Source organism: Scomber japonicus, chromosome 13 (genome assembly GCF_027409825.1).
Source record: "Scomber japonicus isolate fScoJap1 chromosome 13, fScoJap1.pri, whole genome shotgun sequence".
Taxonomy (NCBI): Eukaryota; Metazoa; Chordata; class Actinopteri; order Scombriformes; family Scombridae; genus Scomber; species Scomber japonicus.
In genome coordinates, this window is record NC_070590.1 from 14,825,100 (window position 1) to 14,848,579 (window position 23,480).

Genomic DNA, 23,480 nt, shown 5'->3' on the forward strand with positions numbered 1-23,480 from the left:
AACGAGAAGACTTTCACATAGGAATGAATTTCAGTGATCCTGCTTATAGTTTTAGCTACGATATCATTTTGACCATACCCAGGGTCATCCTCTGACTTTTCATCTAGCACCATCTTAAATTCAAAATTTAAATGTATCCAATTCTTTGGTTAATGACCAAATAACCCGTAAAACTAATGACAGTCATGCATCCGCTTTCTTTTTGTTCAGTTCTAATAAACAAATGTTGGCATCACAACATACTGAAATCAACAAACATTATACCTGCTAAACATCAGCATGTTAACATTGTCATTGCGAACATGTTAGCATGCTGATGTTAGTATTTAGCTCACTGCCGCGTAGTGTGGCTATAAACTCTTCTCTATATACCATTTTATAATGTCCATATCTCAAATTATAATTAGCATATCTTAGAATATAATCTGCAGCTGATGAATTATTGGGTTACAAGTGAAATTAACAATATACATTAACGGGTTACTCTAATCCAACCCATTATAACAGCTCTGCCATAAATTCTACTTTTAGGAAGCTTATACATTTTCAGTTTTTGTTGACATTGTTAGAAAGGTGATAATTCTACTTAATGTTTATTATCGAAGTCGTAGCAGGTGGTGGAGGTGTACATTATATTGAAAAGTGCTCTTAATATTTTGTCCACTCCATTAACATCCATGAGGGGGACAAAATATTAGAAAAACTTTTCAATATAATGCACTCCAGTACATCTCCACCACCCACTACGACCTTAATAATAAAAAAGAAAGAATGATCATCTTTCTGTCAATGTCAACAGAAACAAAAAATGTAAAAGCTTCGTAAAAGTAGAATTTATGGCAGAGCTGTTTGATTGCATTAGATTGTACAGGTGTTTCTAATAAAGTAGCTTGTGAACGTATATATCTACAATATAGTTATATATGCAGTATAGTTGCAGTCTGATCAGTGTTGATTGATGACAGATGAATGAATGTTATATCCTGCAGAAACACACATGTCTGCGTGTTACTCGTATCTGATGTCCTGATGGGATCAATAACGAGATTTGGATGTAAAATTATCAGGTCAAATCATATGATGTGTTAGCTTGCATCTGTGCATGCTAACATGAATAAAAATATCGTGTTATCTTGGGGTAACAACATTTATCATCCTGAGAAAAAACAATTTGTTATCCGGAGATAACGATAAAATAATCTTGAGATAAGAGGATGAAAAATGTCTGTAACCAGTCCGACTCTCAGCTTGATGTTTCTCACATTTTTGGTTTATAGATTATTATTATTATTCAACAGCTCATTACTTACATAGCACCAAATCACAACAAAAGTCAACTCATAGCACAAATCGGTTCATCTTTGTTTGATCTCTCACAGACACATTTCCTGATGAACAGACTCAACTTTTTGAATCTTTTTGTACATTATGAGTTTTGATGGTTTTGTGATACCATTTTGTTTCTATGTTTACCTTGTAGTTTTTTGCTAAGTCAAAATGTTTTGACTTGAAGCATTTCATTTTCTTTTTCTTCCTGTCCTCTCTTCTTTCAGTGCTTCAAGGTTTTGCCTCAGTGTTTATGAAATGTCTCTCTGCTACCATCTGGTGGCATAAGGAAAAAGTAACTTTCTCAGACAAAAGACAAAGTGCAAACCTTTCTTATATACAGTCTATGGTGCAAAACATTCTACAAATAAAACAAAAAATCTAGTTAATTTGCTTGTAATTCTATGCCAACATATTATATCACAAGTTAGATATGCATGTAAGATACTATGAATTTGATCAAATTTCTTTGATTCTCTCCAAAACCAGCTCTGCGCAGTTTGTCCCTTATCACTAGCCGTATTGTACGTCATCATAATAAGCCGACCAGGGCAGCATGGAGCACCTCTCCTCCAGATGAAGGATTTTTGACCTTCTACAATTATTTCTTTCCAGTAGTTTCGGTGAGTTGATTTTTCACACCTTACTAACAGTGTTCATGTTTATAGATGAGGGTTACAGTCGGTGTTATTGATCATTTCTGCTCATGGACGAGTGCGACTGTGATGTTAGTTTGAGCTAATGTTAGCAGCAGCATTGCTAACTGTTGACCCTGTGAATATTATATTATATCATAATGATTATAAACATTACAATACTTATGTTATATAAATGACCTGCCTTGTGGATTGTAAAAAATAAAGAAGTTGTGCAAAATATGCGCAGAATGAATGGTTCTAGTAGACTTAGTTATAGTTGTATATGTAAATTCAAAATAAATTAATAATAATACATTTAAATTCTAACGCACTTTACATTTGAAGCAAATATCTAAGTCCTACAACGTAAAAGCTTCAATTTAAAAGAAGAAAAAACTCAAATAAAACATATAAAAGAGCATAAAAGCAGCAATCAGCGAGGTTTAATTAAAAGTCAAAGGTTCTGCTAAAAATAAATGTGATTTTAATAAACTCTCAGTAGTCTGTGGTGCCCTCAACTGGCCATGCAGTAATGTTATCTATACATTTTAACACATTTAAGGAGTTTTTAAGCTGTTGATTATGTATCAGGTGATGGGTGCCTTGGAGCAGATGTTGATTATTTTTTTAAATCTTTTGTACCACAGGGTTGAATAAAGCTCTTCAAGATGTCGGCAAAACATGTATCAATCCATGCCAAATGGATCATTGGTAAAGTCATCGGCACCAAGATGTTCAAGACTGCTAAAGTGAGAGTCACGAGGCTGGTGCTGGACCCATACCTGCTTAAGGTGAGCCTTTAACAGAGTCTTTTCATTGCTGGATGCACATGAAGAATAGGTGACATGTTTTATTGAATCTTAACACAAACAGCTGCACAAGAACTTTGCCAGAAATTATGCAACTGATCAGCTGAATTGATTAATTAGAAAAATTTGAAAAAATCCCAGTTCAATTATTTTTGTCATTTATCAATTAAAATACCAAAGATTTGTTATTTACAGCATCACAAATTAACAGTTGATTTCTTTCTCTTTCTTGTGAGTTCACTTTAATTTGCTCACTTCACATTTTTCCCAGTTATTAAAATTTATTTGACTAATTGATTACCTCTCTGACTAGTACATGATCAACTTCATTGTATAGAATCAAATGTTATTAATTTTTAAGCTTTGTTCTGAAAGCTTTGATTCCTTTCTTTATAGTTATTATGAATTTAATGTTTCATGGTCGAAAATGTATTTCCCCCCCCCCCACACACAGTTCTACAACAAGAGGAAGACCTACTTCGCCCATGATGCTTTGCGACAGTGCACTGTGGGAGATATCGTCCTTCTCAAGGCTCTTCCTGAGCCGAGGTCCAAACACGTGAAGCATGAACTGGTTGAGATAGTGTATCAAGTCGGCCGGGTAGTTGACCCGCTGACAGGAAAGAGAGTTGCAGGAACTGAGTTTGTGGAGCCCCTGCCTGACCTTCCACACAGCCCAGAGGAGACGACGTTATTAGAAAAACTGCAGGAGCTGAACATCGGTGCTGCCACCAGTGAAGCTGATTCCTCACTTGCAGAGAAACCCACTTCATGTTAAAAAAACTGTCCTGTTATGTTTAAATGTCACTCTGTAATCAGATTTTTTCTATTGTAGAATAATATACAGTGTATCACCTAATGTGGAGAGCCTAAATACATTTTCTTTGCTATGTGTATTCTTATTTGAAGTCACAGTTATTGGGAATTTACAATAAAAGTGACTGATTACACATGGTCTCATTCACAAACATGTATGCATGTTGCCCAAATCTGGTCACTGTCAGAGAAGATATGTTTGAAATGACACAAGACATATTTATTTATATGTATAAAAGTTTATAGAGGTGCATATGCAAAAGCTGTTTTAATTAATATCCTTAATTGCTGCATTATTATTTCAATTATAATGTATATTAATTTACTGACTGTAAACACGTTCTTTGTCATTAATTGGATTTGCCATATAAATTGTCCATTCATTGGACAAAGTGCTAAAGGAGAATTATTTGGGTTAGTTATTTATTTTTAGGCTGGTGTAAGTTATATTTAGAACAAATAAAGTTAAGTAGAGATCAAAGTTAATAAAAGTTAACAGATATGTGTTAATCATTGGTATCGTTCAAAGCCTAAAAACAAGAAATCCCACTAAAGAGAATCAGGAGTATTAACTCTATCAAAAAGTTATGCCATGGTTACTCATCACTCTGTGCACATTAACAACTGGCTCCTGATGGGTGAGGGTTAGTTGTTCCGATACTCGGAGTCAACGTGGGTTGACGTTTGTGTAGGTGAGGGCTGCAGCTGCAGCCTAAGTCCACAACAACCTCCAGCAGCTGTCAGCAAACATGGCGACCCGAGTCCTTCACAGAGTCAGCAGCGGCCTCAGAGAGACGAGACATGGGCTCCAGGCGACCGGACAGGCCATGGTTGTTGCAAGGTAAGGGTTTTACACAAGAAATAGGCCGGTGTGAATGCAGAAATGCAACTTAAAACGTGTGTAGTTGCTGTAAAGTTAAACACCAATGACAAAGTCCGGTGTGTTAGGTGGCTAAGCTAACGTACGTACGCTGCTTACGTTCAGTCTCATGCAGCGTAGCAGTATTAGCTCTAAAGTTGCTAAGTCTCAGCTAATGCTAATTACCCCACTACTGAATTACAAACTTGTGAAGCAACTTGTAGAAGAACTTTTCCTACACTACTTCGTGTCTGTGTGCTCAGAGAAATAGCTGTCACATGCAGGCATAATACAAAATTAAAACAGACTTTCTGTCAGTTCACTGACTATTAACTGAATTCAACTTCAAGGTCAAAATGCACTGAACTGCTGCAAAGCACTGATTGTTTTTATCAGTGGATGATAGTTAAAACTGCAGGTGTGTGTCTCAGACCAAGCTGTGATGAGGAAATGTTCACCATTGAAATGCTGTGACTTGTATGAAAGTTAGTTTAGATGTCGTAGCTCTGCATGCACAGTTTAAAGTTTGTGTTTGCAGCAGCTGGCAAACTGTCAACGAAGTGAATTCTGATGAACAGCAGTAACCTTTGCACGGAGGGCTTGTTGGCACTTTGAAATTAAGCTTATCGTCATGTTCTGTTTCAGAAAACTAAATACTCTTTTAGCAAGGCAGCTTAGGTAGTCCATGTAGACTAATCCTCTGGTTATATACAGATTAAAGCCTTCTCTGTTGCTGGTTTCTCAAGTGGAGTTTTTCTCTAATGAATATGTTGGATGGGCTGATAAAGATTCATTCAAAGTTCTTAGTTTCTGCAGTTTCTGACTGACTTTTACACAAGATCTCGTCTGTACACTGACCTCAGTCTCTAATAAGTGCCATGTTGTTTTATTTATATGGCACATTTCATCACAAGTAAATTATGTGCATAAAATCTATAAGACATTCCTTTATTAGTCATACAGTGGGGAAATGTACCTATTATTATTATTATTATTATTATTGTTATTACTACTACTACTACTACTACTACTACTACTACTACTACTACTATAGGCAGTATATGTACTTAAATATGGCCAGACTGATTATTGATATATAAGTTTATAAATGATCCAGTGAGCATATATTGGTTGATATTGCTTTGTTATATAAACACATAGTAAAAGAAAACAATTAACATTTTTTTTTATCAAAGAAAACCAAAACCTCCAAAAGACAGTAAAAAACCTCAGATATGGATCATATTTCACATACAGAAAACCGCCATGTAGTGACCTGAGAGGTCTGATTATAGTAGATTATAGCCAGTGAACAGCTCAGAAATTGCCCAAACTATTAAGTGCTTTAAATGCCATAAGCAAAATTACAGGAGAGCATAGGCAATGTAATTGTATGCTGCAGATGTTAGTCTTTTATGAAGTACTAATTGTATCAAATTTGTTTTGTTTCACCACAGGAACCTTTCTGCTGCCAGAGAGGACAGCTGGTTCAAGTCTCTCTTTGTTAGGAAGGTCGACCCCAGAAAAGACGCTCACTCTCATCTGCTTGCCAAAAAGGAAGACAGCAATCTGTACAAAATACAGTGTATGTTTTGTGTATACATTACTTTGATGCTGCATTGAACAAGTTTATCTTGACTGTGTGTTTTTTTATAACATGTTAGAATGGATTAAAAATGTAATGTGTCTTTGAAATTCTGCTAATACACGCAGGATTATTCACTACATTTTTTTGTTTTCTCGCAGTTCACAGTGTGAAGCCTGAGTGCCTTGATGCCTACAATGAACTTTGGTAAGAAGTTTATTTTCCCTAATCGACCTCTTTCAGATACCTGGTTAAAGTTATGGTTCAGTAAACAGTGCAGATATTTTGAGCTTTTACACATGTCTTCATTTTCTTTATAAAGGAATATCTTATCTTATCTTATCTTATCTTAGTGCGGGCATCTTGCATTCCATCCATGAGGACCCTGAATACCCCTGTGAGCTGGTGGGCACCTGGAACACATGGTACGGAGAGCAGGATCAGGCAGGTAAGCTGTCTTAATTTTTTATTAGTTGTCACCTCACACATGTGCGTTTGATTTATTAATTAATAAAAAAGTCTTGCAGGCAATGTATTCATGCTTAAGGGATCAGTCGATCATTCAGGCAATCAAACATTAATTGATAACTTCTCAAACATTAATTGATAACTTCTCAAATGTGAGGATTTGTTGGTAATAATACCAAATATGTTAGCAGGCCTACAAGATACTGTAGTTTATTCACGCTTTTCAATATTATTATAACTACTGAATCATGTGGACAATCAGATGAATCATGGCATATATTAAGATATTTATATTGTACTATACTTCTGTTACATTTCTGCTTATATTTTACTGTTTTAAAAGTGCAGAGAGACAGAAAACAGGCAGATAGACAGTTATGACATGCAACAAATGATTTGAACTGAACTACAGATGTCGTGATTTTTCTGGGTCATGGCAGTAAGCTGTGTACCAAAATACTTATACTAATCTTTTTTTAAGTTTTAAAGTTGGACCGTATAAAAAGACCTACAGGTAGGTCTCAGTTGATTTAAAAATGTCTCATTATCTCATTGACCATCAAAGGATACCCCTCCTCCCTCCTTTCAGTTTGCTGCTGGGGAATAAATTGAGGCATTTTGCCGACATTTCTTTAGGATGTTGCTGCTCTCCTGCCCAGTCACACATACTGGCTCTGTGACAGCTCTTATATTTTAGTTAATTATAGCTGTGACTGTATTACAGTTTTCCTGGCTGCTGTCCATTCTGTCCTTGTGGTGACATTTGTCATTCCTTGCTTGTAATCTGCCTCTAAGGTTACTGTGCAGCGATATTGACAAACCTCAGTTAAGATAATCTAAAAAGCTGCAAGTTTATTCCAATAAGTTTTTAATCCTGATCATTGGATTCATGATGTTTTTATGAACTGAAGTGTGGTTTCTGGTACTGATCAGGTTCAACTGATACTAAAGACCCTTTAACACTGCACAAACTTCAGCTGTCTGAGGCAAAAGTTGACAATCACGAAAGAAATGTTGTGAAATCTTTGGTCGTCAGACCTTGTTCACATTGTGAGACTTGTCCACTGATGGCTGATTTGAGTCAAAATGTACAAAATTTTATCCAAATTCTCACGTGTGTTTTCCTGAAAACATCCAGGTAAAACAAAAATGTTGTGGGCAAAACAAAAACTAAGTATGCGTGATGATGTCTCTGCTCACATCTCCACTTTCATATACTTTAAATCATTTACATCATACTGTAGCTCTACAATTCATCACATATTCATGAGACAGTCAGACACGCCTCACATTGTTATTGTACAGTGTGACTCATATTGTGACCAAGATTTTATTAGATCCGTCTTGCACAGTGTGGCACAAAATAAATCATGGTTGTTACAAAGTCTAAAAGCGCTTTAGCTATCGCAGTGAGTCGCAGATTAAACGCGTTCCTGTACAGTGGGAATAAGTTTTGTCATCAAACTGTGTTTTTTGACAGCAGCATTTTCAGGTAGATCTCACATTTTCTAGATGCATATGAAGTGGGTGATTTTTCCTTTAGTGTTTTCTCATTGAAATTGACTTAAGACTCATGGTTGATGCGTGTGTTCATCATGCCTTGCTCCAGGCCACAGAGGGTCTAGAAAGACAAGTATTAGAACCTTAAAGTAAACCCATATATGAGAGAGCGGCATTATTTTTGGCTCTTCTGCTCCTTCTATTCTAGTTCACCTGTGGAGATATCGGGGAGGATACCCTGCTCTCACCGAAGTCATGAACAAACTCAGGCAGAATAAGGTAACGGGTGCACGGATTAGTAAAGCTCACTGGCAGCTGGTGGCCTTAAAACAGTGCACCCCTCAAATAACATCCACAGACCATTTTCCACCCCTGTGTTTGACTTTATTTATCTGTGATTGTTTTTGTGTGTTTGGTGGATTTCTAATTTTGGTACAATTATCTCTAAAATGTCTTTTTGCTTTTTATCAAATCTGGTTCATCTCTGCCTTAGTCCACTGTGTGTTCATGTGGAGTGTAATTTGCACAAGTTGACAAGATTTTAGTTTGGTAAAGATTATTTTCACCTGATTTTCACTTTCACCTTCTCAGTTTTACTGTGTATTGTTGGAATGATGGATTTTATTTGTATACAGAAAATTAATTTATTTGTATTTGTTATTTCTACTCTGATTTGGATTCTTTAAACTTGACTCTATTGTGAAAAAACGATCATCAAAGACAGACATGTACATACAGTATTCTGTCTATACTGAACACATTAAAAGATACAAGCAGTGATTTGACTGTTGGGGCTGGACGCCAACCTCCCAAAGCATATTCTATAGACATTTTTGTTCCATTTGACCCTCAATAACCCATTTCTATTCTGCATTAACACTGATCATCGTACCTTATGATAAAAAGAGGTGATTTGTCTCTCCAGGTGAAGATAATATACTAAACCTAAATGGTCTGAAGTCAGTTGATATAATATACTTTAACCAGTATGGCAGACTTTATTGTGTGGAGTTTGTGGTCTGAGGCAGATTTACTGAATAACTGGTTCCTGTTGTTTGTCATTGCTTTAGACGTTTATGGACTACAGACACGAGAGAGGGAAGATGCTGCAGTCTCGTAGGAACCAGCTGCTGCTGGAGTTCAGTTTCTGGAACGAACCCGTCCCTCGTCCTGGACCCAACATCTATGAGCTCCGATCATACCAACTCAGGGTAACCTTGTCTCTTAATCCTCTTCATGAAGAGTTAATTTACTAGCTTCCTCCCAGTAAGAATAAATACATACATGTTTTAATTGCTGTTGTAGTGAACGGTCAGACAGCTTATTCTCCACATTTCTCTCCTCTTTGCATTTTTATTTCAGCCAGGGACGATGATCGAGTGGGGAAACTACTGGTAAGGCTTAATTTGATTATTTCCTCTCCTATATTTTTGTATCAGAAAGTCATCACACTGGATTCATTTACATTTGTATTTTGAGAAGCTCATAAGCTCTCTTGCAGTTTTGTCATGATGAGAGAGCTAACATTATTTACCATGTTTTTAATCCCTCACTACTATTTTATTGGTTTTACAGATTGTAGCAGATGAAATTGAGTCAACGGTACTTTTTGGCTACACGATCTATGCATGACTCCTCAGCATGACAAGATATATTGCACATAATTCATAAATCTGGAGAATAATTGACCTATTTTTAATTAATATCATATTGTAATAATAATAATAATGTTTCATTTAATTTTCATATCTAACTCTAATTGAATTTGATTGGGAAATTTGCCTGATGAAACATTTTTCAAATGAAACATGCCGAGAGGATTAAAACAATTTTGAGGTTGTAACAGAAACATTTTATGTTTGATTTGAAAGAAATGACTTGGATGATGCTTGATGGGAATTTTTTTTTAACTTTAAAGTTGAGAAATCTGTGATTGTGATTTAATTGGTGCAGCTTTCAAACAACGAACTGTCTGTTCTCTGGTGCTCTGCAGGGCGCGTGCTATTGAGATCCGCCAGCAGAACCACGAGGCGGTGGGAGGCTTCTTCTCACAGATTGGGAGTCTGTACACGGTTCATCACCTATGGGGTGAGGACTGTACCCACGTTTAATCAACTTTGCAGCATCATGACATTAACATTAAATCCCTGAATATTGCAAACATTTGCTAATTCATGACTGTGTTCTAAATTATAACTTAAAGCAAAAGTTTCAGTATTCCTTACTAGACTGGAGGTGATTTTGATAAAAACTGTACATGTCCATTGAAAGTGACCTGTTACTTTTTTCTATCAGCTTACAAAGATCTTCAGTCCAGAGAAGAAACCAGAAATGCAGCCTGGCAGCGTGATGGCTGGGATAAGGTTGTTTATTACACAGGTTAGTGAGCAGGCTTTTATCACTCTTCTCTTTCCTTTTCTGATAGGACTGGGTGATATGAGCAAATTCTAGATTAGAGAAATCTGAACTGTCTTTGAACGACAGGCCTCTGATTTCTTGAACACAAACTACATGACACAGGTATCTGATGCTGAGGTGTTAATTTTTCCTCCTCATCCCGCAGTCCCTCTTATTCAGCACATGGATTCTAGAATAATGATTCCCATGAAGAACTCGCCCTTGAAGTAACCACCAACACTGGAGGAAAGCCCAACAAAACTCTCCACAGCCGTCACAACAGAGAGTATAACCAACTGTCGGAGTGTGCACTGCCAGGGATTTCAGCAACGCGTTGTTTCAGTTTGTGTTTGCTTTCTTCTTTACTTCTTCACTGTCCTTTTCTGTGTGAGCCTAGAATGTCTTACTTCAGATGATGATCTGTTACAGCAGTTACTGTGTTACTGATCCATAAATGAGCTGCGTAGGCAAAATCTAATTTGACGCACTTCTCCTCTTCACGGTTTCATTTCAAGAGTTTTAGAGGTTTGTCTGTTTTAAAAAATAATGATTAAAAACTACTTTCACCAGTGCTTGAGTTGAGATGTCAGGAGAGGATGTGAATCATATTTGCAGAGGTCCCACGGGCTGAAAAATGTTTTTGTGAAAATGTGTTGCAATAGAAAAAATGACTTATGAGCCCTGTTGCACTCCAGTATCTCAACTGAAACACTGAACACAGGGCTTTAATAATTTCTGATCAATATTGATTGGATAAGCTGCTTCTTCTTCCAAAAAAAAAATTAAGTGTTTCAGGTGATGGTCAGTTTTATAAAGAGGAGCATGCTGTTTACAAATCAAAGACTGTTTTATAATCAACAATAATCCTAATTATCAGAAGTAAAGGCCTCTGCTGTAGCACCACAGTCCAAACTTCACCAGATTTCCACTCCACCAGAACAAGAGATTTTATGTTTACATGGCTTTGATCTAACCAGCCGACTTTAGTGTGTAACTGTTTTTAAAATCAGTCAGATTTGATAAAAATATTCATACCAACGGTTACGAAGAGGCACAAACAGACCGCAGACTGTCAGACTAGTCAGGAGCACAAAGCCGGACATTAGATTATGATTTATAGCACAGTCTTGTCACTCCCACCTGGACCTGATCACAGTTATTGGGGTAAAATTGTGATCAATCGCTTGTTGGAGTAATTTCCCCTGTTTATGTCTCCTCTGATAAACTGACCACGTCTCCAGTATCTTCTCTAACTTTGACATTGTGACACTTCTGGCTCTTCCAGCTGTGTTGAGGGGACGAGATTATTAAAAATGACTAGAAATTATTTTTTAACTAATCAGTATCTACAAACTGCTGTACACTGGCTGGTTTGGTCTATCTCTATGTCAAGTAATTAATGCCAATTGGGGGATTGTGTGCTATAAATGAGATGAATGTTTTATTTTTAAATGGTCAGATTAGAGCTATACATAGTGGGCTTACTGACCAAACCAGAGATATGGTCAATCCTGTAGCTGTGATGAGGTGGGATATTCTGACTGTTTTGTGTTAATAAACAAATGGACAGGAGAGAAGTGATTTCTCATCGTAGTAAATGTGAATTGCAGTACTTTAATAAGATTAGCTGTACATATTGAATTAAACTTCTGATGAAAATGAAAAAACAAGTCTTGGACTATTTTTTTTATGTAATCATGTATTGTTTGAAACTATAATAGAGTTAGTGTTTGACTGAGATAACCTCTCAGAAAAAAAGACAATTATGATAGTATTTTCTACTTTGAACATGACACCTATGTGAACTCATACAGATTTGCCTCAGTGAGATTAGACACGTCCATTTCATCCCAAATGCGTTGGATGTGGTTAATGTGAGGAAGTTCTTCCACTCTAAACTGGGAAACTATTTTTTATATCCTTGCACTGTGCACAGGGTTGTTGTTATGTTCAAATAGTACAGAGCATTCCCCAAACTACTGTTACAAAGTCTAAAATATTGATTGTACACAGAAGCATTCAGATTAGTTGGTACCCAGAAGCCTGAATTTAAACTAGGAAAAATGGCCCCAGACCAACATTGCACAGTGTGGAAAATGGTGTCCTTGGTGTGACATACATTGATTGTATATTAATTGTAAGACATGGATTGGATTGTGAATGGATGCTCTCAACCTTTCCAAACCCTTTATGACGATCATGCACATTTAAATACTTTCTTTTGCAGGATTGAAGAACAGCGTGAGAGTTTATAGTAGATTATATGAAGCTGCACCTCATTTCCTTGCACCAGAATGACTTCAGTATTCAAAACAGGCTAGAAGAAACATAACAGAATACACCAAGAAGCAAAAACCCAGGATTTAAGGAGATGTTTTTCTCTCTCTCTCTTCATTCTTCCTGGTCTTATTCATGAACAGAGGACTGACAATGTGTTTGACTACTGTTGCATTTATAGTTATTTTAAGTGGCTACTGTCCCTTCATCTTAATCCGGGTTTCTGTACATTTAAGGCAATGTATTTCACACCAGACAAAACGACAAAGCGAAAATTTCGTGTGACGTAGCTTCGTAGTCTTCGTCTAGTCTAGGGTGTGACTTATGCTGCCTTCAGGGTTTTTGGAAATCTCAAAATCATATAAGCGCACACGAATGACTACCAGTTTATGATAATTAAAGATAATGCCAATATGCATCCCTAAGACCTAGTAAAATTACAGGAAAGTTTAGATGGCGAGTGACCTTCATAAAACAGTGGACAAAAACAAAGCTTTTTGATAGGAAACAATAGTTAGTTATTAAAGGTAATTGTTATTACGGGTTTAGTTTCTTTGTTTATTAGCCATATATGCAAATATACGATATGTATCTTGGAAATTGCGCCCACAAACCCAACATCGAAGACTAAAGAAATAAAGCAGAATGAAATAAACAGAATAATTGTAAATGTAAAAATCTACATATAGTATACAGTTCTAACTAGTTGAAATAAAATAATAATAATAATAGTTTAAATGAAATACTGACAGTGTAGACTGTACACAAAATACAGACTGCGCTGTGGAGAAAGAAAGAAAGAATGAAATATATGAAAGTGCCAAGGGTAACAGTGTAAAACCTAGTGCAAGAAATCTCTAAGTTATAATATAGGCTACAAAAAACTGAGTGTGGATTTAATGAGCAATGTGCAATGTAAATATCCTTTTGATGACATTACAGTGCAGGCAACAGCTCTGCATCTTTGCAGTTAAGTTAGCTGTGTAAATGTTTGTAAATTATGATACTAAATTAAAACTTGTGGGGATGTCATCAGGAAAATAATGTACTATAATTCTCTCTCTTACATAGGGGGGGCGCTCTTTTATACCATCAACCATAAGACTGTACAACACCACAGCTCCCAGTACCTCCCACTCCCACTAAAAAAGATGCTGGCCTTACTATGTTAATCCCAGGAACATTGCACACATTTATAATCTCAGGAACTTCTGCATATTGTACATTTATATAATGCTGATTTATTTACACACATATTGTTTACTATATATAGTATTTTATTTCACTTCCTGCTACTTTTTTCCCCACTGTGCTGCTTGTGTCAATTTTGAATTTCTACCAAGGGGGGCAATAAAGACACATCTTATCTTATAGGTTGATACATTTCTAATAAATTGTGTATTTATTTATTACTCGTGGTTTTCTTGCTCTCCCATAAAAACACGGGAGTGAAGCGCTCCTAAAAACTCTTGAATGTCCGAGTCTAGACGTGGGTCTGTAAAGGCAACGCGACAGCACGTGGTGGAGTCTTCTGGAAGCCGACTCCCCTTCACGCGGAGCCCTAGCCCAGCAGACCCTCCTCGCACCGGGACGTTGGTTCTTTTACTTCGCTATGGCTGCCGTCAAAGCTCTCAATCCTAAAGCAGAGGTGGCCCGTGCCCAGGCCGCACTGGCCGTGAACATCAGTGCGGCTCGGGGGCTCCAGGACGTGCTGAGGACGAACCTGGGACCGAAGGGGACCATGAAGATGTGAGTGAGCCCTTTGTGCAGCACGCGCTATGAGCAACTAGCATTAGCTTCAGCTCAAACTGAGCTGTAGTTTAACTAACCTCACCCTTTGCATTACTTAAAATATGGAAAAACCTCTGCTGGGCACCATTTCGCCCCCTATGCTCTTAAAGGACTCACTCAGAGTTAAATTGAGCCGAGGCCCGCCGCAGCACGCCGCCCTGCCCAGTCATCCCGATTAGCTAAGCTAACGGATGCTAACGTTAACATCAGCCGGTTAGCACACTGTGTTAAGACCGTCACAAACAAGGATTTAACTAAAATGACCAAAAATGTGAATTGAGCCATGATGGTACCTAGTCAAGATTAAAGAGCGGGCGAATCATTGGTAACCGAGTAAATGTTATTTAGTATTTAGTGCCTGGAGGAAGATTTACATACATTTGGCTACTTCTTCGCATCCTCTTAAGGAAGTTTAACAGTCCACCTTAAAAGAGGAACAGCGCCTGTAGATGACGGTGTTCATTTTCAATTTACTAGAGGGAAGAATAACATCCGCCAGTTTCCGCCAATGTGATGAAAAAAATATGCAAGTCAATATAATAAGAAACTGTCTCAAAATAATGACTTATCGCATGGCTTATTAGTATATCATTGTTTAGAGACAGTTTCTCATTATATAGGCTAAGAGGATACTTTTCACATTGGTGGAAATGGTATTCGATAGCTCATAAATTGACGCTATAGTTAGAATGATCAAAACCCAGGATTGTAGATCAGTGTAAGATCATGTCATTGTAAAATAACACAGTCCAGGTTCAGATGCTGTTGAACAGCTGTCAAGTCAGTCAGTGGGGAGAAGCTGTCATTTATAGTTGAGGCACAGCTGACATAGAAATTGCACCTTTCTTCAGGACCTATTGACCAATCAACCTGATGTCAGTCTGCATCATGTTGTTGCTTTATGCTCAGTTAACATTAACCCTGTCTTTCTGGACCCACAGGCTGGTGTCTGGTGCAGGAGACATAAAGCTGACCAAAGATGGCAACGTCTTGTTACACGAGATGGTAAGAAAGTGCTCAGCTGTGAAATTATTGTCTCTATTTTACTGCTTTCTGGTCATTTTTATAAAGGAACCACACCCCTATAGTGTGTGTTTGTGTGTGAGAGAGATTTAAGTCTGTAATTATTTTAGTACATTTCCATATCAAAGGATGGTTGCAATTATGTGCATTATTGACCATCTGTCAAATATTTTCTCAGTTAATCGATTAATTGGTTAATTAATTGGTCTGTAAAATGTCAGCAAATGGTAAAAACTGTTACTCAAAGCCCAAGATGACATTTTCAGATGTCTTGTTTTGTCCAGACCAACAGTTTATAATCCACAGATATTCAGAGAATATATCCAGATAATATTCACATTTTAGAAGCTGTAACCAAAACATTTGTATTTTATTCCTTGTCGAGTAATTTAATGGTTGGCAATCAATTGATCAACTAATTGTTGCAGCTCTAATCAAAATATTCAGTATAATAAAATGTTAAATTACAAGTTAGTTTACAAGAGACGTCTCTGTGTTTTGTGTTGGGATTTGAAGTTTTTTGGGGCTTTTAATTATTTTCTTTTACTGTTGATTTCATGACGTGCACAGTGAACACCCAAGGATGCTAACGTGGCTCCCCCTGGTCTAATGTATCTGTGCCACAGTAACTCTGATCTGTACCTCTGCATTAGGAGAGACACTTCCTCCCCTACATGTATTCAACGGATCAGAATAACATTTCCATGACTCAAATTGAGCTGAAATATTGAAGTTTTTTCTTAATGGTCAGATTAGAGATACACACAGTGGGATTAATATTTTTAGTTGTACTGCTTGTTAAACCATGGAGGGGTTTCTCATAACCACTGTGATGGCGATTTTGCCTTTGGTGTTGTGTTTTTCAGTTTGTTTGTTTTTCTTTTCTTGTTCCTTCTCAGCAAATTCAGCACCCAACAGCGTCGCTTATTGCTAAGGTTGCTACAGCGCAGGATGACATCACAGGAGACGGCACCACCTCCAACGTCCTCATCATTGGTGAACTGCTGAAGCAGGCTGACCTCTACGTGTCAGAGGTAAAAGACAGAGACTAGACTGTAAATCATTGCTTTTCATGATCAGTCATTTTATTAATGTTGAGTTTTTTTTTTCTTTAACCTTTACCTGTGAACCTCCTCTGACCCATGTAAATATTCAGTATTTGGAAACGTGTAAACTTTCCCCATAACTCTTTTTTGTAATTATTGTACTGCAGGGGCTTCACCCAAGAATCATTGCTGAGGGCTTTGAGGCAGCAAAAGAAAAAGCCTTGGCTGTTCTGGAGGAGGTGAAAGTGACTCAGGAAATGGACAGAGAGACCCTCATCAACGTAGCACGCACCTCCCTCAGGACCAAGGTCCACATGGAGCTGGCAGACCTGCTCACTGAGGTGAGACATGAAAGAATGGAGCTCATTATATACTAGGGCTGGTAACATTCCCCAGAAATTAAATACGAATATGGGTCTTAAAAAATGGTCCGAATATCGAATATATTCGAATATTATTATTAATTAATAATTTTTTTTTCCCCGCGGAGAATAGGACTTGTTATTGTTTGGGAAACGGGCCGTCTGTTTCGTCTTCAACTTTTTTCCATTCGGTCGGGTGAACAGCTATTAAATGCATCCTCAAATTTGTGGTAATCGAGTGATATGCCAGCTCCGCATCGCATAACTTGTAAACAGCCTTGGATTTGTCGACAACTTCAACTCCAACTGACCAGAATCCAAAAAAGCGCCAAACAGTACTTCTGAAATTATCTGGCTTAACAATCACTTTGTCCGTGGTGGAGTTGTTGACTTCACCGGATTCCATTTCCCCGGTTTGTTTTTCGGGCTGGCTGGTTTGTGTTTCATATATTTTCTGATCATCGGATCCGTGTGTGTGTGTGTGTGTGTGTGTGTGTGTGTGTGTGTGTGTGTGTGTGTGTGTGTTTTGTAAATTATTCGAATATTCATTTTTACGTTCGAATATACATATTTTTTCCCATATTCGAGGAATATCCGAAATTCGAATATTAATTTACCAGCCCTATTATTCACCATTTAATCTACGGCACCAAATAATGATGATTTTCTTGATACACTTCCATTTTTTCTAATATATCAAACCACACTAAGTCTGAAACACTTGCTCATCTCAGAGGGATCCCCAAGTTTTTAAAAAAATGTTGAAGTTTTCCAGTGTTAAATGGTTCTGTGGCAGTAAGCTAATTACTTATTACTTTATGAATGATTAATGTAATGATGACTGTTTGTCTGCAGGCTGTTGTAGATGCCGTGCTGGCCATCGCTAAGCCCAACGAACCCATCGACCTGTACATGGTGGAAATCATGGAGATGAAGCACAAGACCGACTGTGATACACAGTGAGTTTTAATAAAGAGTCAAGACAACCTGATTCATTATTCCGCTGATACCTGCTGTCAGTGGTTCAGGGATATGTAGGAGGCCCAGATGTCTTAAGTGCTGCTGCTTTTTCCCTTCTCAGGCTGATCAGAGGTATGGTGTTGGACCACGGTGCCCGACACCCAGACATGAAGAAGAGGGTGGAGGACGCCTATGTGCTGACCTGCAACGTCTCTTTGGAGTATGAAAAGACAGAGGTCAACTCCGGCTTCTTCTACAAGAGCGCTGACGAGAGGGAGAAGTTTGTGGCTGCAGAAAGGAAGTTCATCGAGGAACGTGTGCAGAAGATCATCGCCCTGAAGAACAAAGTCTGTGTCAATGAGGAGAAGGGATTTGTCGTCATTAACCAGAAGGTATGTGAGAAGCAGACTGATACACTGGGCGTTATTAATATTTTAACTACTGTACTCTAAACTGTTGTTTTTTTGGCTCCTTAGGTGTAAGAGACTGTTTTTGTGAAATTGCTTTTTATTCCTAGTTACGCATTTTTGGATTAATGGTAGATATTTACAGTCAGTTGCCTTCATAATGTGTAAACAATGCTGTCTAGAAAGTAGTAGCCCATGTCATCTTATCTTGTTCTTTTGTCTAATATATTATTCCGCGCTCCGACTACAGGAGTTTAAATATCCCAACCAATCTTTAAATTGTGTTGCATCTAATCTGTAACATGCAGACACTACTAGATTTGAAAATAATGGCACATCACAGGATATTATTAAAATTATTATGCCAGTCCTCACGTGATGTCAAAATGCTTAAAAAAGAAAAGCAGGGCTAAACAAGTCTGGATTACATATGGTTGCGTAGATTTGCTCAACATGTTCTTTGTTGTTCAATTAGCACTGGAGGATTTCTTTTCAGTTATAATGTCTCTTAGCAGTAGTATGCTAGCTAACGTTGGCCTCAAGGGCTAGACTGTTTACTGTTGCTTGGCAACACCATTAACTCTCATTGGCTTGTGTGGTCGCCCTCAGAAAGTAGTGACGTATTCATCCAGATTTTAAATCCTTAATACCAAACTGGCTCTATAAACCTCTCACATTACCAGATAATCTGTGCTGAGCATCGATACAGACCGAGGTCCCAGACCAGATCTCCTCAGGTTTTCGGGAGAGATGAAATTGGGATAAACCTGCTCAAAACTTTATTCTCAACTTTTAGCTTTAGAAAATAAACTCTTGAAACTTCTTTGCGCATCCAGCATCATTTTAGCTCTTGTTAGGTTGGAGAGCTCCAGAGAAAGATTTATCTTTAGCTCAGATCATTTATAGCCGCTCTGTCACAGTACAGCTGGTCATCTGAGTTCATGTTATGTCACATACACTTTTTAATAAAGTTATTTGACACCATTGGGGCGGTATTATTCTGTAAAGCTTGTTTCCAATTCTGTGTTTCTTTTAAAGGCCCTGAAAGCATATTTTCAGTCACTTTCTTCTTTTGAAACAGTTTTCATTATTTTATCATATCTCTGTATTTAGTTTTTTGTGTTGGGATTTGAAGTTTTTTGGGGCTTTAATTTTTTGTTTTCCTTTTGATTTCACTAAGTGCACAGTGAACACCCAAGGATGCTAACGTGGCTCCCCCTGGTCTAATGTATCTGTGCCACAGTAACTCTGATCTGTACCTCTGCATTAGGAGAGACACTTCCTCCCCTACATGTATTCAACGGATCAGAATAACATTTCCATGACTCAAATTGAACTTAAGTATTGAAGTTTTATTGCTTCTCTGAATTGCTGTTTTTTTTCCTTCTGTGTTGTGTTAAGGGTATTGACCCATACTCCCTGGATGCCCTTGCCAAGGAGGGCATTGTAGCTCTCCGCAGGGCGAAGAGGAGGAACATGGAGAGGTGAGAAAGGATCATTTCCTCAAATATGAGTGACCTTTTCTGTACAATTTGAAATGTTGCTCTGTTTCTTCTGGTAACTTGTTGGTAACCTTTTGGTGACATATAGAAACAGAATGTGTTATGTAAAAGTTATAAACATGAAATCAACACATCACACAAAATCATACTGACATTAACACCACTTACTTTTTAATTTTACTGTCATTACTTTGAATCCCACAGTTTTCAAAGAGCAGAGTGAACACAGCTCAGTACTCCTGCAATCATAAGCAGTTTTATTCTGTGTAGCCACCAGGGGGCGCCTGCAGCCCGTCAAACAGGCAGAACAGCCACCGCAGTCTGCTCCTCTGTGTAGCTTGCTTTGTCAAAATGTAGCTTTGCCGGCCTAATGAAGCGTGAGCAGTTTGTAGGTAATGAGTTGTAAAATTTACTGAAAACTAGAAACATGAATGAGGAAATTGTCTCAACATTGAACACATTATGGTTGTATTACTGGTTGGCTTCAGCTCTGCTGTAGTGAAAGTTTCAATTCAGCTCAGGGATGATACACGGCTAACACTACGCGACCAGCAAAAGAAAACGAGACCATTGACACATTTTTGGTATTTGGTTAGTGCAGACAGACGAGCAGTTCTGCATTTTTAACCAGAAATAGTCATAAGACTTTATAAGTGTATGAAAACATGTATAGACACATGAAATTTGAGACACAGACACTGTAGTCAAATTATTAATCAGTCAAGTGTCTTTTAGTTTTACATTTTAATCAGAATAATTTTAGCATGAAATGTTTTACTTCATTAAGAGAAGTACAATCTGTTAAGTGCCTTTTTTTTGCTCTAATGTTCAACAAAATGACATCAAAGAACCGACTTATTCATACAGCATGTTGTTCCCTTGGCAGGCTCACTCTCGCTTGCGGTGGCATTGCCATGAATTCAGTTGATGACCTCACACCTGAGTGTTTGGGACATGCTGGGCTGGTCTACGAGCACACACTGGTGAGTGTTTTTCTGAGTGTACTCTTTGATTTTTAAATGAGAGACTAACACTTCAGACTTTTTTCTGTATATTCATGAAGTCTGTTTGCATTGTTCATGTTAAAGATGTTGCATCAGAGTTAATTTCCCCCAATCCTGTTTTCAGGGAGAAGAGAAGTACACATTCATTGAGAAGTGTGGGAACCCTCGCTCAGTCACTCTTCTGGTGAAGGGACCCAACAAACACACCCTCACACAGATCAAAGACGCTGTCCGGGATGGTCTGCGTGCTGTCAAGAACGCCATAGAAGATGGTAAGATATGATCATTTATTTTTTTGGAATAAAATGTGTGGTTTATCTCACATTCACTGTCATCTTTAACATTCTATTGACTCAGTTTTTTAGGAAAAGGTTGTTTTTATTTAAGTTACTATTGTTGTTGGTAAAATGCAGTTGGTGTCATTTGCACAGCGAACACCCAAGGATGCTAATGTGGCTCTCCCTGGTCTCTCACGTCTGTGCGACAGTGATTCTGGTCTTTTCCTCTGCATTCGGAGAGTTACAGTCTCTCCTGCATGTATTCAGCTGATCAGAACAAACTCTTAATTTCATTTCTTGTAACCTGTGGTCAATATTGTTTTAAATACGCGTGGCTGCTTCTTCTTGTGTGTTTTCTAACTATCTTCTCCTCATCATTGTCACTCCAGGTAGTGTAGTGTCTGGTGGTGGTGCCCTAGAGGTGGCCTTGGCAGACGCTCTTGTAAAACACAAGCCCAACGTGAAAGGCAGAGCCCAACTGGGAGTCCAGGCATTTGCAGATGCTCTCCTAGTCATCCCCAAGGTGAGGGAGTTTTACATTTCCCCTCCGAACTTTAAGTGATCATCCTACCTAACTTTATCAAAAATGATCAAACTAATATATCATGTTACCATTCATACAGTATCAGCCTCTGATTGTAATTATGCATCTCTCTTCATAGGTTTTGGCCCAGAACTCTGGCTATGACCCACAGGAAACTGTGCTGAAGCTGCAGACTGAGTACAAAGAGTCTGGTCAGCTGGTCGGAGTTGATCTCAGCACAGGTTAGAACTGCAGCACACTTTTCTTTCATCATTTTTACAGCCCAAAATTACAGAGTTGTTCTAGTTTTCTTCCGTTAGTTAATCCTTCTTTCAAACAACTGATTGACACACTTGTAGCACAGGCTTGTTGTTAAATGAGATCCTTTTGTTTCTCAGGAGAGCCCATGGTGGCAGGAGAAGCCGGTGTGTGGGATAATTACAGCGTCAAGAAACAGCTCCTTCATTCATGGTGAGATGAAGTTTTTCTAAATTTACCAGGACCTGTGGTGAAAATTGAAGTTGTCCAGATGAATGGTTTCCTCATCAATCATTGTTTCTTTGCAGCACGGTGATCGCCAGCAACATCCTGTTGGTGGATGAGATCATGCGAGCTGGAATGTCTTCTCTCAAAGGTTAAAGGTCAAACAGAAGAAGCTGCAGCTGTTTTCATGCTGGCAGGGATAGCTGCGCACCTGACGGTTCAGCCAGTGCGTCCCTGCTCTCGGCACTCTGAAGCACCCCCCCCGTCTGATGGACCGCCTGCTGTAAACACCACGGCATCCATCGCAGTGTCTGTCAGAAACCATTGTTAATGCTAGTCATGTTATTTTTCCATGGATTTGTCAATGCATCCCGACATGATTGGTTTATTTATGAGATTTTGTTAAAAGCACTGACCTCTGTCACTCAGTTTTGTTTCTACCCATTAAAGGTTTTCTCAGCTCCTGAAAGATTTGGTTGGTTTTGTTTTCTGTGAAGAGTGAATTGATCCATAAAACACAATTTGTACATTGTAAAATTCTCCTTTTCTACATAGACAGGGTGTGAATGTCCTGAACCACCGCTGGATAAATTATCCAAAAGTAACATAACCAACGGTTCAGTGTAACTAATTAATACATGGTACTTCTTGCTGGAGTATTTGAATTCTTTTGACACTTGTACTAAGGGCTGGGTATCGGTACTCAATACTTTTATGGTATGACCGAAAAAATCAGTACAAAGTAGTATCCAAGCGTTTCTCGTCATACGATACCTGCAATCGATCCTTTTTGCACCCGGAGCTATAAAATATGGACTTGCTCTCAGCTAATTGAAACAAGTGTTCTTCAATTAATAATTATTAATAATTTGAAGACTTTCAAAATGCATTTATGTAAAAATCTAATCGTTTAGATGTGGAGAAGTGTTATTTTATGCAATTTAATGCTTCTATTCACATGATGGGTATCAAATAAAGTACTCAATTGGTACCTGGATTGGTAATGGTATCATAATGTTTTAAAATAATACCCAGCCGGACTTATACTCCGTCAGGGAAATATATTTTACTTTTCACTCAAATTCATGAGAATTATGTGACATGAACTGTAGTTAGGTTATAAAGATTTAACTAATTAAACAGTTATAAAGCATAAATCCAACTAACACTATATACGGTGGTTAAACTGCATTACATTCACTGCCTAGAACATTAAATTACCCCACACACATTAACGCATCAGTGATTTAAAAACCACAATAATACAAACGTATTCATACAGTATATTATACATAAAATGATATATAAACTCACGAGCTGCCTTCTTTTACTTTTACTTTTTGCGTTTACTGACATGTAAGTATATATGTACTTCATGTTTTTGACATAAGTTTTAGTAATCTAATTTTTTTTATTCAAAATGCGT

The 23,480-nt window shown here is 37.8% G+C and overlaps 3 protein-coding genes and 3 non-coding genes across 6 annotated transcripts; all 6 read left to right on the forward strand.

Moving 5' to 3' along the window:
* Positions 1-1,867: 1,867 nt before the first annotated feature.
* On the forward strand, positions 1,868-3,723 carry mrps17 (mitochondrial ribosomal protein S17). The gene is made up of 3 exons (XM_053331798.1): positions 1,868-1,949; positions 2,612-2,755; positions 3,228-3,723. The coding sequence occupies exons 2-3, from the start codon at positions 2,633-2,635 to the stop codon at positions 3,549-3,551; spliced, it is 447 nt and encodes a 148-aa protein (XP_053187773.1). The 5' UTR covers positions 1,868-1,949; positions 2,612-2,632; the 3' UTR covers positions 3,552-3,723.
* Positions 3,724-4,327: 604 nt separating this feature from the next.
* LOC128371566 (protein NipSnap homolog 2-like) lies at positions 4,328-12,062 on the forward strand. The gene is made up of 10 exons (XM_053331918.1): positions 4,328-4,430; positions 5,906-6,033; positions 6,195-6,240; positions 6,387-6,481; positions 8,210-8,280; positions 9,072-9,212; positions 9,364-9,395; positions 9,995-10,089; positions 10,297-10,380; positions 10,565-12,062. The coding sequence occupies exons 1-10, from the start codon at positions 4,339-4,341 to the stop codon at positions 10,627-10,629; spliced, it is 849 nt and encodes a 282-aa protein (XP_053187893.1). The 5' UTR covers positions 4,328-4,338; the 3' UTR covers positions 10,630-12,062.
* Positions 12,063-14,233: 2,171 nt separating this feature from the next.
* On the forward strand, positions 14,234-22,523 carry cct6a (chaperonin containing TCP1, subunit 6A (zeta 1)). Its single transcript, XM_053331823.1, has 13 exons — positions 14,234-14,424; positions 15,408-15,471; positions 16,389-16,523; positions 16,703-16,876; positions 17,753-17,856; positions 17,979-18,249; positions 19,666-19,748; positions 20,653-20,749; positions 20,895-21,042; positions 21,438-21,571; positions 21,711-21,813; positions 21,970-22,042; positions 22,138-22,523. The coding sequence occupies exons 1-13, from the start codon at positions 14,288-14,290 to the stop codon at positions 22,208-22,210; spliced, it is 1,596 nt and encodes a 531-aa protein (XP_053187798.1). The 5' UTR covers positions 14,234-14,287; the 3' UTR covers positions 22,211-22,523.
* LOC128372013 (small nucleolar RNA SNORA22) lies at positions 16,052-16,188 on the forward strand. Its single transcript, XR_008322863.1, has one exon. It is a non-coding gene; the product is annotated as a small nucleolar RNA SNORA22 (small nucleolar RNA).
* LOC128372014 (small nucleolar RNA SNORA22) lies at positions 19,444-19,580 on the forward strand. The gene has a single exon (XR_008322864.1). It is a non-coding gene; the product is annotated as a small nucleolar RNA SNORA22 (small nucleolar RNA).
* On the forward strand, positions 21,194-21,330 carry LOC128372015 (small nucleolar RNA SNORA22). The gene has a single exon (XR_008322865.1). It is a non-coding gene; the product is annotated as a small nucleolar RNA SNORA22 (small nucleolar RNA).
* Positions 22,524-23,480: the final 957 nt, after the last annotated feature.

What these genes read in the sequence shown, in the direction of transcription:
- mrps17 (XM_053331798.1), top strand. Translation starts at nt 2,633, where the DNA reads ATGTCGGCAAAACATGTATCAATCCATGCCAAATGGATCATTGGTAAA. An exon ending in TGGACCCATACCTGCTTAAG is followed by an intron (nt 2,756 to 3,227) that starts GTGAGCCTTTAA and finishes CCCCACACACAG; the next exon opens with TTCTACAACAAGAGGAAGAC.
- LOC128371566 (XM_053331918.1), top strand. Translation starts at nt 4,339, where the DNA reads ATGGCGACCCGAGTCCTTCACAGAGTCAGCAGCGGCCTCAGAGAGACG. An exon ending in CAGGCCATGGTTGTTGCAAG is followed by an intron (nt 4,431 to 5,905) that starts GTAAGGGTTTTA and finishes GTTTCACCACAG; the next exon opens with GAACCTTTCTGCTGCCAGAG. An exon ending in GATGCCTACAATGAACTTTG is followed by an intron (nt 6,241 to 6,386) that starts GTAAGAAGTTTA and finishes ATCTTATCTTAG; the next exon opens with TGCGGGCATCTTGCATTCCA.
- cct6a (XM_053331823.1), top strand. Translation starts at nt 14,288, where the DNA reads ATGGCTGCCGTCAAAGCTCTCAATCCTAAAGCAGAGGTGGCCCGTGCC. An exon ending in AAGACCGACTGTGATACACA is followed by an intron (nt 17,857 to 17,978) that starts GTGAGTTTTAAT and finishes TTCCCTTCTCAG; the next exon opens with GCTGATCAGAGGTATGGTGT. An exon ending in AAGAGGAGGAACATGGAGAG is followed by an intron (nt 19,749 to 20,652) that starts GTGAGAAAGGAT and finishes TTCCCTTGGCAG; the next exon opens with GCTCACTCTCGCTTGCGGTG.